At 35.6% G+C, this 15,643-nt stretch overlaps 1 protein-coding gene across 3 annotated transcripts in view; it reads right to left on the reverse strand.

Moving 5' to 3' along the window:
* The window catches only part of PIK3C2A (phosphatidylinositol-4-phosphate 3-kinase catalytic subunit type 2 alpha), a 152,865-nt gene that overhangs the window by 65,929 nt on the left and 71,293 nt on the right, over positions 1–15,643 (reverse strand). For all 3 annotated transcript variants that reach the window (XM_027852554.1, XM_027852551.1, XM_027852552.1), the window contains exons 4-6: positions 4,318–4,475; positions 2,644–2,764; positions 1,613–1,724 (exon numbers count right to left, since the gene is read on the reverse strand). In XM_027852554.1, the coding sequence (XP_027708355.1) occupies positions 1,613–1,724; positions 2,644–2,764; positions 4,318–4,475 (391 nt within the window). The remainder of the gene's footprint in view (positions 1–1,612; positions 1,725–2,643; positions 2,765–4,317; positions 4,476–15,643) is intronic.

Raw genomic sequence — 15,643 nt, forward strand, 5'->3', positions numbered from 1 at the left:
GAATAAGGAAGACTTAAATCTTAAATACAGTCTCAAACACTTACTGGCTGCATGACCTTGGCAAGTCACTTAATCTATGTTTGCTTCAGTTTTCCCATCTGTAAAATGGAGATAATAATGGCATCTACCTCTCATAGTTGTGTGGGATCAAATGAGATCATTGTAAAGAACTTAAAATGACATACAGTAACCGCTATACAAATTATGATGATGATGATAAAATATTTCAAACTGGATGTCTCCCAAATACCTTATCCTCAACTCATTTCCCTCCTTAAATCCTTCCCTCTTTCAAATTTACCTACTTCTGTCAAAGGTACCAACAACCTCCCAGTTTCACTGGTTTGTAATCTTGGCATTATTCTTTTCTCCTCACGATCCTTCACGTGCCATATATCTAACCACCTGCCAAATCCTGTCATTTCTGTCTTTATGACTTCTTTCACATGTGACCCTTTCTCTACACTCATATAGTTTGGTTACCACTTTACTTTAAGCCCTTATTTCAACAGTCCTCTCACTGATCTCCCTGCCTAAAATCTCCCATCACTCCCATCCATCTTACACAATGCTTCCAAAGAAATTTTCCTTATATACAGACATGACTATGTAACTCCCCTACTCCACCAACTCCAGTGGCTTCCTATTGCTTCCAAAATAAAATATAAACTTCTCTGTTTAATGTTTAAAGTCCTATACAACCTGGTGCCAACCTATTTGTCTTACTCATTGCATGTTATCCTCACTTTTGTACTCTGCTAAACTGGTCTCTTAAAATACTGGCCTTCCCCTATGCCTGAAATGCACTCCTTCTTTACCTCAATCCTTAGAGTGCTTAGGCACCATATTTTACATAAAGTCCCTTTCCTAATCCCAACTGCTGGACTGCTCCCTCCAAAATTCCCTTTTATTTAACTACTTTGTGTGTATATAATTATTTTATATTTATGCTATACCTATTTGTGTGTGTATATCTACACACACACACATACACACACACACACACACACACACACAAACACACACATGTAAGCTCATTCCAAGTAGTAACTGCTTCATTTTTTTGTACTTCTGTTCCTAGCACTTGGTACTTAGCAGATAGATGTAAAAAGTAACAACAATATAAACTGTTTACCTTATTGCATTTTATTCTCTTTTAACATCAGAAGAGTAATCAAATTAGAGTACTACTTCTAATAGATGATGCTAATTTAGAAAAATATTTTCTTCAACTGTCAGGAGTATAAGAGCTTTTAGTTAAAAAAGTCCCTCTTCTCTCTTATACCAACAAATCAAGTCCTTATTTTTTTTTTCTTCTTCCAACTCTTGCTCTTTTTACTGCAAGATACAGGATACAACTACTACTTTTTTCTTTCACTTTAATTCTCAAATCTTGTGCCTAAGAATTGTGGTAGGCTAACATGATTCCCTAGAAATAATCCTGTTGGGACAAAAATTAGTATCACTTTATTATCCCCCAAATTCAATGCTGGAGTTTAAGGATGTTGTTCTTATTAACCATTATTGAATAATGCAATTCAATAATTAGTTTTAGAAAGTAATTTAATTTTTTTAAAAAATTCAACCAAAAGCAAATATGTTATATACTTACTGTTCGAGCAAGATCTCGGCACATTGCATCAAAGGTCAAGAGCTGCAGTTTAATCTCTGTGTCCCATTTTCGAGAGTTCTGAATATATTCATGACTTCCAAGGCAATAGTTACTGTTAGAAGAACAAACAATCATTTAGCAATATTCTTTAAATCAAACTAAAAATTATAAATATGAAGACCCAAAATAAGTTACTGCTTCACTGAAGTGAATGTAACCCCTAGAAGTTGAGATACATGGCAAAAATAAGCAGAAAGAGATCTGTGAAGTCTTAAGAGTAACTTAGTAACTATGAATTTAAAAACAAACATGGAACTAAAAGATGTATTCTATCAGGAGAGATGTATTCAAAGCAAATGTACAAAAAGTAGACAGATGTTTCTAAATGACTAGAGATCAGACTAAAAGCAATAAAAAGAATGCAACAAAAAAGGCTTAAAATGTTGTTCAGTTGTTTCAGTCATATCCAACTCTTCATGACCTCATTTGAGAATTTTTTGGGCAAAGATAATGGAGTGGTTTGTCATTTCCTTTACTAGTTCATTCTACAGATAAGAAAACTAAGGCAAACAGGGTTAAGTGACTTGCCCAGGGTCACAAGCTGCTAAGGCTCTCAGGCCACATTTGAACTCAGGTCTTCCTGATTCCAGGCCCAGGATTCTATCCACTGCACTAACCTAGCTGCCCTAAAAAATGCTTAGATGTAACAAATTATTTGTTGAGTAAATGAGACAAAAAGAATAACAAGATATTCATGATAAGCCACCGAAAACAAACCAAGTTTGACAACTGAAAAGTAACAAACCACAGAATCATGTCTACTAAAGTAGAATGTAACCTCATTATGATATGTTTATGGAGACTAACAGTCCAAATAATTATATGCATATAAATGTTTAAATAAAAATTGAATAGAATTCACGTTTTATGTATATTGCAATAATACTCACAATTTTTAACTAAGTATTAAAAGATTTTACACTGAAGAGCAAATATTGATCCATAATACAGTAACAAAGTAATCAGCTTACTTCTGTAGCACTTCTTCTTGACCACAGACTTTAAGCACATAGCTGCCAACATCGACTTGATTCAAGTCATCATGGATCCAGCAAAGTGCTTGCATCATTATAATCTCAACAGTAGAACTCACTATAAAAAAAGGAGTTACATGTCAATCTAGTTTTGCTCATTTAACTACATACAGTTTTTTACACAGATAGTTGCTTTTAAATAAAAAAGATCACTTTCTTAATGCATACTCCTATGAAGAAGATACCATTTGTATACAGGAACAAAACTGTTTATGGTAGGTCATAAAAAGGAATAGATCAGTATAGTGTAATAATGGAAAGAACATTATTAGTCAGAAGATCTGATGTGTAGTTCTGCTACTTACAAGCTGTATGAAACCTGGGCAAACCACTTACTCTCTAAGCCTCAGTTTAGAATAACTATACCTGAACCTCACACCAAAAATGGAATGGTTTGAGATTGGTAGAGATTAATAAAAATACAGCAAGGAATCCTACCTAATCATCTACAATGGGTACTAGTCTTCAACAAACTATGGTTACATTTATCCTCTGTCAACATGATTTGGTAGAGTTTCTCTATGAAGATATATATATTAAGTTTTATACTTGTAAATTAAGTTTAGCAAAACAGTTAACATTTTAAATCCTTTTCGAGAATGGCTAGGTCATTACATAACATTCATTAGTCATACTTTAATACAAGTTATACGTTTGAAGCCAATGTTTAATTATGTATCACCAACCAAATATTGCCTTTGAGTTATTTGAGCCAATACTACTTTACTGGACAAAATTAATGCTCTACTGTACTTAGACTTTAATTTAAAAAAAAAATGAACATATCAAACCTATATAATCTTTAACTTCTAAACTGAAAGTTAAGCTGCTGGTTTGGAACTGTTGTATTTGGTTGGTATTTCTGTTTCTCAGAGGCTTATAATTTAAAGGAGGTCATTAAAAGTACAAGACAAAAAGGAACATGACAAATTATTTCAATATTCTCCAGATCTGGAGTGTTTAGAGAAAGGAATAGCATAATTTTAGACCAAAGCTTGATGTATAAGTTTAAGAACTTTTTCCACAGAGAGAATCTTATTAAAATTAAAACATTTATAATGAAATCTCAGAGTTCTGGTTAATCCTTGGCTATATTCCTGTTGCTTTTGGTAAGGTTATAACTATAAAAATACATCAGATTATGGTTTTTAAAAAGAGTCATTAAAAGAAAGGAGTCGCCTAGAAATTTTGGAGTGGGAGTGACTGAGGAACAGACTTTCAGGTAACAGAGTATGTCGGTGTACAAAGGATACTTAACCTAAAAGATAGGGCTAAAACTAAAGAAAAAGTATGTATTCTCTACACAAAATCACAAAGGCAAAAACATTTAAGAGTTGAAGAAGCCTCTAATTGCATCTCCATCTCATGCATTTGAACCTGAGCCAAATATATCAACATAACAAATAAAATTCAAAATTCTTTTCAAAGTAACTAGGTACTCATTAGATCAATAGGACAACCCAAAAAGTTATCTAAATGAACGACAATTTACTAAGTAATAGAATTTAATGATAATTAATTTAAAAGAATTACAACACTGACACTTATTTCCAAATATCCATTACCTTTCACTCAGAAAAAGTCAACCCAACACAAGTATTTAAGACATACCATCACATGTAAAAGTAACTGGTAGTTGAAATCCTTCAATTTCTATGGAGACCTTCACACTAGAATTCTCTCCACATGTGTTTCTCTGCATCATAACTGGGCTTAGCACATAACCTGGATTTGTGATTCGATTGGTACATGGAAAGTTGGTCCTCAATCTGTTAATTTAAAAAAATTTGCTTGTTAAAGTTGGATTTAAAGAATGCTTCTATACTGAATATTCTGCTTACTTTTTTTCACTCCCATATATTTTTGTTCACTTTTACAAAGGTCTAAAAGTATTACTATGAATGAAATCCTATTAGAATATTGCAAACAGCATGGACTTTTAAAATAAAGTCTTAAGAGGAGAAGGAATAGTAGAAAGATATTCAGCATTTTTATAAGCACCATCAACATTTGCTGAGTGTACAACAGATATAAAGAAATGTACAACAATGAATTTTAATTTCTCTGTGAAGGATATTCAAACAAAACAGAAATGTTTAATTTATAAACAGGGCATGCCTTCATTGCACAAAGTGCACCCAGAGAATACTGGGACATTGGGGGGGGGTGGGTGGTAGGGTTTGCAGTGTTTGATTTCTTTTATTATTTCATCCTCAAAACTGCAGAGGACTGTATTGTTTTGTGAACAATGAATAAAATATTTTGAACTAAGTATAAGTAGTGTAAATGTTACTACCAGGCTTTTATTTCCTTACAAGTGACATTTAAAAAAATGCAAGAGCAAAACCACATAAAATGACTGATAATATGAAACTCCATTTCCTAAATATATTTAAAAAATATATAGTACAGCTCTTAAATGATGTTTGATACATTCCTGTATTTAAGGGGGAAACATCATTTATAAAACAAGAGAAGCAAAGATTTTGCTGCCTCTTTGTATGAGGGCTTTGTCTTCCTGATTTTTCTTCTGTGGCATCTATTCTCCTGACTAAGCTTCAAGAATCAAAAAACTGGGAATACAGTGTATATGGGTAGTAGTAACCATTTATTGCTATAGAGATTAGGAAGAAGTTGAGAGTTTAGCTTGCTTAAAAAGTTCAGGACAGAAGCTAAGCAGTCCCCAACCAACATTACATATGGTAGCCCAGGGAGCAGGAGACAAAGCCCAATAATTCCTGTAGAAAGTGGGACCCAGTTTTAGCCACCATTTTAAGAACAAAGCGGGGCCTGCACACACCATCCAAGAGTACAAGAACAGAGTATCATTCTAGCATATGCACCGAAACCAGACACTGAGGCTGGTGGTATAAGTAGACCGAACAAAAATCCAAAGACAGTGAAGAAACAGAAACACCTGAGGTTTTGATAAATCATGGGGTTATTAACCAATTTTTATGTCATGGACCCCTTTGACAATCTGCTGGTCTATGGAATCCTTAGAATAATATTTTTAAATAAAATATATAAAATTACAAAAGAAATCAATTATATTGAAATACAGTTGTCAAAATATTTTGAAAAACAAGTTTAATGACCACAGATTACAAATCCCTAGAGTTAACCCAGAAGGAGAATAAGTCTGCAAGTATAAGTAGGGTATCAGAGGAGGAAAAAAAAAAAGTCTGGCCACAAGGACTACAAGAATAACTGGAAGAAATGAAATAAGTGATACAAAATTGAATATGGTAAGGCAAATTAGTATCTTAGAACTGACAGTGGGAAACTTCACCAAAGAACAGAATGCCCTGAAAATTAGATGTGCCAATCAGAAAACAAAAATACAATAACATGTATTAGATGTGCCAAACAAAAAACAAAAATACAATATGAAATAACAAAAAAACTTAAAAAGATTTAAAAAAAATAGAAACCAATGTAAGATATGTAAGATCAATGAAAAACAAACTGGAAAACAATTCAAGGAGAGATGTTCTAAGAAGCAGAATACCTGCAATCATGACTCCCCCAAAAAATAATTTGGATATCACATTTCAAGAAATTCTTCATGAAAGCTACCGAGAGTTTTTTAGAATCAGAGGGCAACATGAAATAGAATTCACTGGTCACCTTCTTAAAGAAAACTACAAAATGAAATCTCCCAGGAATATCAAAGTCACAATCCAGAACTTTCAGATCAAAGAGAAAAATACTGTTAGCAGCCAAAAAGGAAAAAATTCAAATATTAAGGAACCACAGTTAGCATGAAAGAAGACTTGGCAGGTCCACCCATAAAACAGAGAAGAGCTTGGAATACAGCATTCCAAAAAGGAAAAGGTTTAAAACCTAGAATGATTTATCTGACAAAACAAGTATGATTCAACAGGGGGGAATAGATTTTTAATGCAATAGAGCATGTTCAAGCAATCATGATGAAAAGGCCAAAACTGAGGAGACATTTTGAAAGGGAAATGCAGAAGAGAAACAGAGAAAGGAAAGCCAAAGGATAAAGATTATGTGGAGATGAATTGTTTATATTCTAACAGGCAGCCAAGATATATGTTTACTCAGAACCTTAATGTCTTCAAAGGTTTTGATGGTCTTGAGAGAAGATAGAAATGGAAAGGACAGAAGGAGGAAAGGAAAGGAAAAACCTATGTTTTATGTACAGGGGTATATGTGAAAAAGATTATTCAAACATGGAGGAAGAAAGGAAGGATTGACTATCCCATGAACCTCACTTTCATCTGAATTGGATAAAGGAAAGCTGAGAAAAAATACACACACATACACACACACACACACACACACACCCACACACCCCTGGTACAAATACATCAAACTAAACAAGGAAATAAGAGAGGACAGGGAGAGGGAAGAGGAAGTATGACAGGGAAGACAAGATAGGTAAGAGATTAGTCAGTCACTCAATAAGTATTTTTTAAGCACTTCCTATGTGCCTGGCCCTGTGCTAAGTGGTAGGGATGCAAAAAGATGAAAAAGACAGCCCTTGTCCTTAAGGAATTCACAATCTAAAGGGGGAGACAAAATGTAACCAACTATGCACAAACTATACCTAGAACAAATAGGAAATAATCAACAGACAGTAGGCACTCTAATTAAGAGGGGTTGGTAAAGGTTTTCTGTAGAAGGTAGCATTTTAGCTGGGTCACGAAGGAAGACAAAGAAGAAGAGAGGAGGCTGAAATGAGGAGCTATGACCTAGACGAAGATCTAAGCAAATGAGACTAAGAAGGAAAAACCTAGGGAGAAGAAAAACAATAGAAATGAAGATTCACAGAGAATTTTTTTAAAATGGTCTAGGGCAGTGCTTCTTTTTAAGAATTAATTTATTTTTAGTTTTCAACATTCACTTCCATAAGATTTTGAGTTTTTAATTTTTCTCCTCTTCTCTCCCCTCCTACCTCCCCAAGATGGCATGCAATCTGATACAGGCTACACATACACATTCATATTAAACATATTTTCACATTAGTCATGTTGTAAAGAAGAATTAGAACCAATGGGAGGAAACATGAGAAAGAAACAAAACAAAACAAAAAAATGAGAGCAAATAGTATGAGGAACAGCACTTCTTAAACTGTGGGTCGCAACCCCACATGGGGATGTGTAACTGAATGTGGGGGTCACGAAAAATGTGGCAATAGTAAAATATTTCTGAATGCGCAACAACCAAAAATTAATCAAAATTAAATAAAATCAAACATAATGAATCTGAGGTGTTTCTGACAGCACTTGCCCACGTTGCATTCCACAATTTCACTGTAGCCTTGGTTCTGAACACACAACCTGAGCACTTTGCACTGCACATGCCATCATGCCATATGTCAACAAATACTGCCAGAAACACCTTGGCACAGATTTGAGACTACATGTTATGAACTGCAGTGTTTTTACTATATATACAAAACTGTTAAATGAATTTTGGCTTGGGATTAGGACAGAATTTCCAATAATTTCTGAAATGGTCCTAAATATACTTCTGCCATTTTGTATCATGTACTTATGTGAAGTGGCATTCTCAGCATCGATCATTATAAAATCAAAATACTGATCAACTCTGAAAAATGTTGAAGATGCTCTACATCCTGCACCTCCTATGTATGTCCTGCAGTATCAAACATTCTGCCAAGATTTAATTCTTTATGTAAAAATAAACAAGCACATCCATCTCATTAGTATGCAAATTTGCTTTCATCTTTCATAAATTAATAAAATTATATGCATACCAAAGAATTGTTTTAAAATAAATTTCTTTATTATTTATTATCAGTAATTATTTGACTTGAATACCTATTTTATATACCTATATACCTGGGGTCTCAAAAATTTTTTTTAAAATTTCTCAGGTGAAAAGGGGTTGGAAGTGAAAAAATTTTAAGAAGCCCTGGTCTAGAGAACAATCTATGAAGCTTCAGGTAAACTAAAAAAAAGCAGAGTCAGCAGTAATTTCAGAAAAGTCTATGGAAAACAGACATGATAAAAAGAGATAAACATGGGAACTACATAAAGGCTTAAAAGCACCCTAAATAATCAATATCAATACTTAATGCACATGGACTGAATAGCATAGCACCTAAATACTTAGAGGAAAGTTCAGCAAATTTGGGTAGAAGTAAAAAGCAAAATTCTAATAGCATGGTGTCGTTTTCAAACTGAGCCAAATTTAACAAAAAGATAAATTACAAAGAAGTTAAGGACCTGAAAAGAGTTTTAGAATTAATAGATGCAAAAAGAGTTTACATGCTTGCTTCTCAGCTGTGCATAGAACTTCTACAAAAATTAAACATGTATTGCAAAATAAAAACCTCACCAAAAATGTTGAAAATAGAAACAGTAAATATCCCATTTACTCATCAAAATGCAATAAAAGTTATATTCAATAAAAAGACTTTGAAGAAAGAATTTAAAAATTGGAAATTAATTCACTTAATCCTAAAAAGTAGTAGAACTAAGCAAAAAAAAAAAAATCACAGAAATAACAGAAAATTCCATCAAAAAAAAATGACAGTGAGACAAAATACCCAAACTTATCATTGGTAGCTAACATAGTCCTTAGAAATTCATATCCCTATATACTGTATTCAAAAAAGAACATCAATGAAATAGCTATGAATTTTTTTAAGTTAGAAAAACAAATCAAATCCCTCCAAATAAACAGCAAAATAGAAATTCTGAAAAATCTGAAAAAAAAAACAAAAATGAAAGAAAAAAGTAAATTGATAAATAAAAAAGTTGTTTTTTAAACTAACAAAACAGTTAACTAGTCTGATTTTTTAATGAGAAAAAAATCAAACCGTTCATATCAAAAATGAAGAATTCATGACAAATAAACAAAACTATCAGAAACTACTTTTGCGCAATCACATGTCAACAAAATTGATAACAGATGAATTGGATGAATACTTAAAATACCCAGCTTAACAGAAGAAACAAATTACATAAGTAACACAAAATCAAAAGAGAAAATTGAATAAACCATAAATGAACTCCCAAGGAAAAACACTGAAAGGATCAAAAGGATTTTCAGGTGAATCCTATCAAAATTAAAAGAACAATTAATCCCAACATTATGTAAACTGTTCCCCAAAAATCCTTCCTAATTCTTACTCTAACACAAATAGGGTTTGATACCTAAAATAGAGATTCAAAAGAGAAAACTACGGAGCAATATCCCTAAAGAACAATGATATAGAAATGATGAACATAATATTAGCAAATAGGCTACAAAAACACATTTAAAAAGATAATACATTTTGACTTGGATTTATACCAAAAATGCAAGGTTAGTTCAATATAAGACTATAAACAGAATAAACCACACTAATAACATAAATATTAAAAACCATATGATTATATAAATATGTACTAAAAGGTCTCTTGATAAAATCCAATATCCATTTCTCTCAAAAACAATAAAAGACATAGGAATACATGGGCTTTTTTATATAAAACTAAGAGCAAACATTAAGTATAATAGAGAAAAGTTAAAGGCCTTTCAAATAAGAATGGGTTTGCACATTATCACCACAACTGTCAAGGATGCCCTTTATCATCATTTCTATTTAACAGAGTGCCAGAAATGCCAGCTATATCAGTAGGACAAAAAAAAAAAAAAAAGTTCAAGGGAATAAACATAGGCAAAGAGGAAACAAAACTACTGGAGTTTTTTGGTAAATAACATATTATATCTATGGAACCCAAAGGAGATTATTCCAACAGCTTCATAATTGGTATCCCTATCTCTTCTCTATACCTTTTCCAGACTTCTTACACCTAATCTATCCTCCACCCAGCGGTTACCACAGTGATTTTGCTTAAGCACAGATTTGACTATGCCACTGTCCTACTCAACAAACTCCAAGAATTTCCTTTTGCCTCTAGATTAAAATATGTTAGCTCATGATGTAAAGAACAATTAGAACTAATGGAAGGAACCAAGAGAATGAAACAATAAAACAAAACAACAAAGGAAAAGGAGACCAAATAGTATGCTTCCATCTGCATTCAGACTCCATGTTTCTTCCTCTGGGTGTGGACAGCAATTTCCATCATGAATCTTTTGTAGTTGTCTTAGATTTTTGCGTTGCTGTGAAGAGCCAAGTCAGTCATCCCATAATGTGGCTGTTACTGTGTACAATGTTCTCCTGGTTCTGCTCATTTCACTCTGCATCAGTTCATGTAAGTCTTTCCAAGTTTTTTTTAATTCTGCCTCCTCATAATTTCTTATAGCACAATAATATTCCATTATATTCAACTTGCTCAGGCATTCCCTAATTGAAGGGCATCCCCTCAATTTCCAATTTTTTGCCACCATAAAAAGAGTTGCTGTAAATATTTTTGTATGTGTGAGTCCTTTTTCCATTTTTATGATCTCTTTGGGATACAGCCCTAGAAGTATTTTACAGCCCTTTGGAGATAGTCCGAAATTGCTCTCCAAATGGTTGGATCATTTCACAACTCCACCAACAATGTATTAGTGTTCCAATTTTCCCATATCTTCTCCAGTATTTACCATTGTCCTGTTTTGTCACGTTGGCCAATCTGATAGGTGTGGTACCTCAGAGTCGTTTTGACTTGCATTTCTCTAATCAATATTGACTTAGAACATTTTTTCATATTATTATAGATAGCTTTAGTTTCTTCCTCTGAGAACTGCCTGTTCATATCCTGTAATGGGAAAGTATGCTTAACATAAATGTATATGTAAAACCTATATCAGATTGTATGCCATCTCAGGGGCATGGGGGTGAAGAAATGGGAGAGGGAGAAAATTTAAAACTCAAAATCTTATGTAAGTGAATGCTGAAAACTAAAAATAAATTTAAAAAATAAAAATAAAATAAAATGTCAGCTCCTCTATATAGCTTTTAAAGGCCTTCACAAACTTCAGTCTACATTATTTCCCTTCCTACATTCTGTGATCCAGCCAAAATGGCTCTGCATCTGTTCCTTGAACAATACATTCCACCTCCCATCTCCAATGCACTTCCTCTTAACCTGAGCTAATATGATTCTCCTCCTGATTTAAGATAAAGAAAGCAAGACACTCTATATAAAGGCCTTCCTGATCCACACAACTGCTAGTGCCCTCTCTCCTAAACGACTGTATTTAAATACTTTGCATTTTTTTTTATGCATGAATGTATGGGGTGGAGGGACCCACAAAACATGATATAAGTGGATAGAAAGCTGGCCTCAGAACCAGACCTGATGATATATGCTGGCTATGTAACCCTATGCTAGTCACTTAGTGCATTAGGCCAGAAGTGTCAAACTCAAAGCTTGTGCTGACAATCCTAACCAAAATATAACTGGGAAATGTTTAACAAAATAATTTATATAACATAGATAGATAGTGCTAATTTTTTATTTTTCGAAGTCAATATGCCATCAGCAGGGATTGAGTTTACCACCACTGCATTAAGCAACTCTCTCTCTTCCTTCTTTTGGAGGCGATCAGGGTTAAGTGACTTGCCCAGGGTCACACAGCTAGTAATAAGTGCCTGACACTGGATTTGAACTCAGATCCTCCTGACTCTAGGATCCATGCTTTATCCACTGTGTCACCTAACTGCCCCAGGCAACTCTTTTCAAAAATCCAAAACTACAGAGAAGATGCTGACCTTCATATGTAGAGGGAATTTCCTCATCTAGAATTTCCTTCAACTTATCTATATACTTGTCTCCATTAGAATCTAAGAGCATAGGTGTTTTCTTCCTTGTATTCTATTCCCTGCACTGGCCACAATACTTAGCACCAAGGTGGTGATTGATAAATGTTTGTTGATTACCTGGTATTGTTGATTAACTGAGGGCAATGAGAGGACAAATGACATGGCTCTCTGGCTGTCCAATGAGCATAAGTCACAGTCACTCAATCCTTTACAGACTGAACTCAAGTTCTAACTCCTAGTCAGGTTTTTTTTCCCCCACTAAGCTCTGCTGCCGCTCTAGAAAAGTGGCAGAGAGAGATGGTAAGCTGGGGCCAGGACTGAATACGTGTAAGAGATCAAATTGGAGCTCATTTGGGAATGTGTGCACAGAATGCTGGTGATGCTGAACCAGTTCCTGCTCCAGAAGGCTGACTCTTAAATCAGCATCTCCCACTGGTAGCTTATGGCTATTAATTCTGTAATGTCTCTCTCTCCTAACAGAACACAAGTAGACTGGGAGGGTGACAAGAAGATGGAGCTGGGATGCACTTGTGGGGACCGGAAGTATGGTGAGGATGGGAGCAGTGAGAAGATAGAACTCAGTCTCCCCAGAACCATCAGCTCCAGAGGACTCAGTGGTAAGACATGTAGGCCATACGGATGGCATTAAGACAAATTGCACAATAGGGTGGGGGGAAGAGGGGAGAACAGCGACAAGGAAATGGAGTAACAGATACAAAGACAGAAAACAGAAATGGCTCTGATACAAGGTTGGAAGAAAAGAAGACTTGAGGGAACAGCAGCATGAAAACACCAGCAGAGGGGAACAAGGTAGAGATTTCAAAGTACTAGGGGCAGGGAGAAGAAGAAACAAGAAAAGAGATGGGGGAGTAGGATGGGAAAAGATAAGGACTGAGGAAGAGAGATGGCAAAGGACGAGGATTTGGGACAGAAGGATGGGGGGAGATGGGGAGGGAGAGAAGATAGGGAGGGAAGAAGTGAAGAGGAGATGGAGAAGGAAGGGAAGAGATGGTGGGGAGAAGAAATGGGAAAGGAGATGAGGGAGAGAAATGAGGCAGGGAGGGAGAAGAGATATACAAGAGGGAGAGTAGAGGGCAGAAATGGGGAGGGAGAAGGGATGGAAAAGAAGGGGAGAGATGTGAAGGGAGAAGGGATGGGAAAGAAGGGGAGAGATGTGAAGGGAGAAGAGATACAGAAAAAGAGACAGGTGAGATGGGCATGGTCACAATAAGGTTTACTGGTCTTCCCGGTTTTCAATTTGTTCTCTTCCAGTGCCGTCCCAGGGTCCTTCCAGCCTACCATGCCAGCATTCCAACTGCTTTCAGCATGCGCTCTTGCTAGAGGTCAGGAAGCAACTACTTCCTTGTGTCCAGAGAGGCTGCTTAGAGGAGCAGGCAAAGAGGTGACAAAGATTTTCAGATACAGGGAACAGGATTAAGCCAGGAACATGCTGAAGAGCCTTCTAGTGCCTAGGAAGAGATTGTGCACCAGAGCAATAGGTCACACACTTACACTGGGGTGCCACCAGACTCATACTGAAGCCCTGCAATGAGAACGGATGCTAAAGGGCAGTTTTAGCACTAGATAGCCCACTAAATAATTCTGGGTCACAGATCTAGGACAGACTGAAAAGGGGTCCTGAGGATGGTGTCCTTGGGTAGGGAGACCCTAGGAGGTCTATCAAGAAAGGAGGAAATTTAGAAACAGGCAGCAGAGGTATGGCTCAGATCCCAGGTACACAGGAGGGACTCAGTTCCAGCATATAACCTAGCTTATGGAGGAATAACCAGGCAAAAATCCCAGACCAAAGGGAAGCCCACAATTCTTTTACTCTAAAACAAACCAGTGCTTTCTACCTTGCTGATAGGGACTGAATCCAGAAGGATCTGCTGTTGCCCAGACCAGGAGGACAGCAATCAGACTCTGCCCTGGATGAGACCACTTTAGGAAAGTGAAAGTGTGCAGGTCCCCATCCTATCCTTGAGATAACAGAATAACACAACATTTAACCTCCCCCCCCCCAAAAAAAAGCAGCAAGAGGACCAGCAGAAAACCTTCCCTCCAAAATTGGCACAGAACCTAGCCCTTATGTCAAGTCAGAGGTTAGGAAGTAGACTGGAAGAATGAGCAAACAAAAAAAGACTCCTATGGTGAGAAGAATGCTCAAGACATAAAACCAAAAGAAGAAAATGACTCCATAACATCTACAAGCAAAGACTCAGAAAAGAAAAAAGAAAAAAACAAACAAACAGAAACTCAACTAGAATTCCTAGAAAATATGAAGCGAGAGTTTAAAAGGGTTTTAAATTATCAGACTACCTGAATTCTATGAACAAAACAATAGCCTAGGCATATTTCAAGAAATCTCAAAAGAAAACTGCTGAGATCTGTTAAAACCAGAGGGCAAAGTAGAAAAACAAAGTATCTACTGGTCACCTCCTGAAGAAAACCCAGTCCAGTCCAATTTATTGAGTACCTACTATGTGCCCCCCCCACACTATACTAAGCACCGAGGATATAATTAATAAACAGAAAAACAGTCTCTGCCCTTCAAGAAGCTTACAATCTAACATATAGAGAATTGAGTCAAATTTATAAGAATACAAGTCATTGCCCAATGATAAATGGTCAAAGAATACGAACAAGAAGTTCTCAGATGAATTAAAGCCACCCGTAGTCATATGAAAAAATGCTCTAGATCACTATTGATAAGAGAAATGCAAATCAAAACAACTCTGAGGTACCATATCACACCTATCAAATTGGCCAACATGACAAAACAAGAAAATGATGTGGGAAAACTGGAACACTAACGCATTGTTGGTGGAGTTGTGAAACGATCCAACCATTTTAGAAAACAATTTGGAACTATGCCCAAAGGGCTATAAAAATGTGCATACCCTTTGACCCAGCAGTAGCACTTCTAGGTCTGTATCCCAAAGAGATCATAAAAATGGGGAAAAGACCCACATGTACAAAAATATTCATAGCAGCTTTTTTTGTGGTGGCAAAGAACTGGAAATTATGGGGATGTCCATCAACTGGGGAATGGCTGAACAAGTTGTGGTACATGAATGTAATGGAATACTACTGTGCTATAAGAAATGATGAGCAAGCAGATTTCAGAAAAACCTGGAAAGATTTACATGAACTGATGGTTGAAATGAGCAGAACTAGGAGAACACTGTACGTAGTAACATCCACGTTGTACGTTGACTATCTTTGATAGATTTAGCCCTT

Source organism: Vombatus ursinus, unplaced genomic scaffold (genome assembly GCF_900497805.2).
Source record: "Vombatus ursinus unplaced genomic scaffold, bare-nosed wombat genome assembly UNPS02009770.1, whole genome shotgun sequence".
In the NCBI taxonomy this organism is placed as follows: Eukaryota; Metazoa; Chordata; class Mammalia; order Diprotodontia; family Vombatidae; genus Vombatus; species Vombatus ursinus.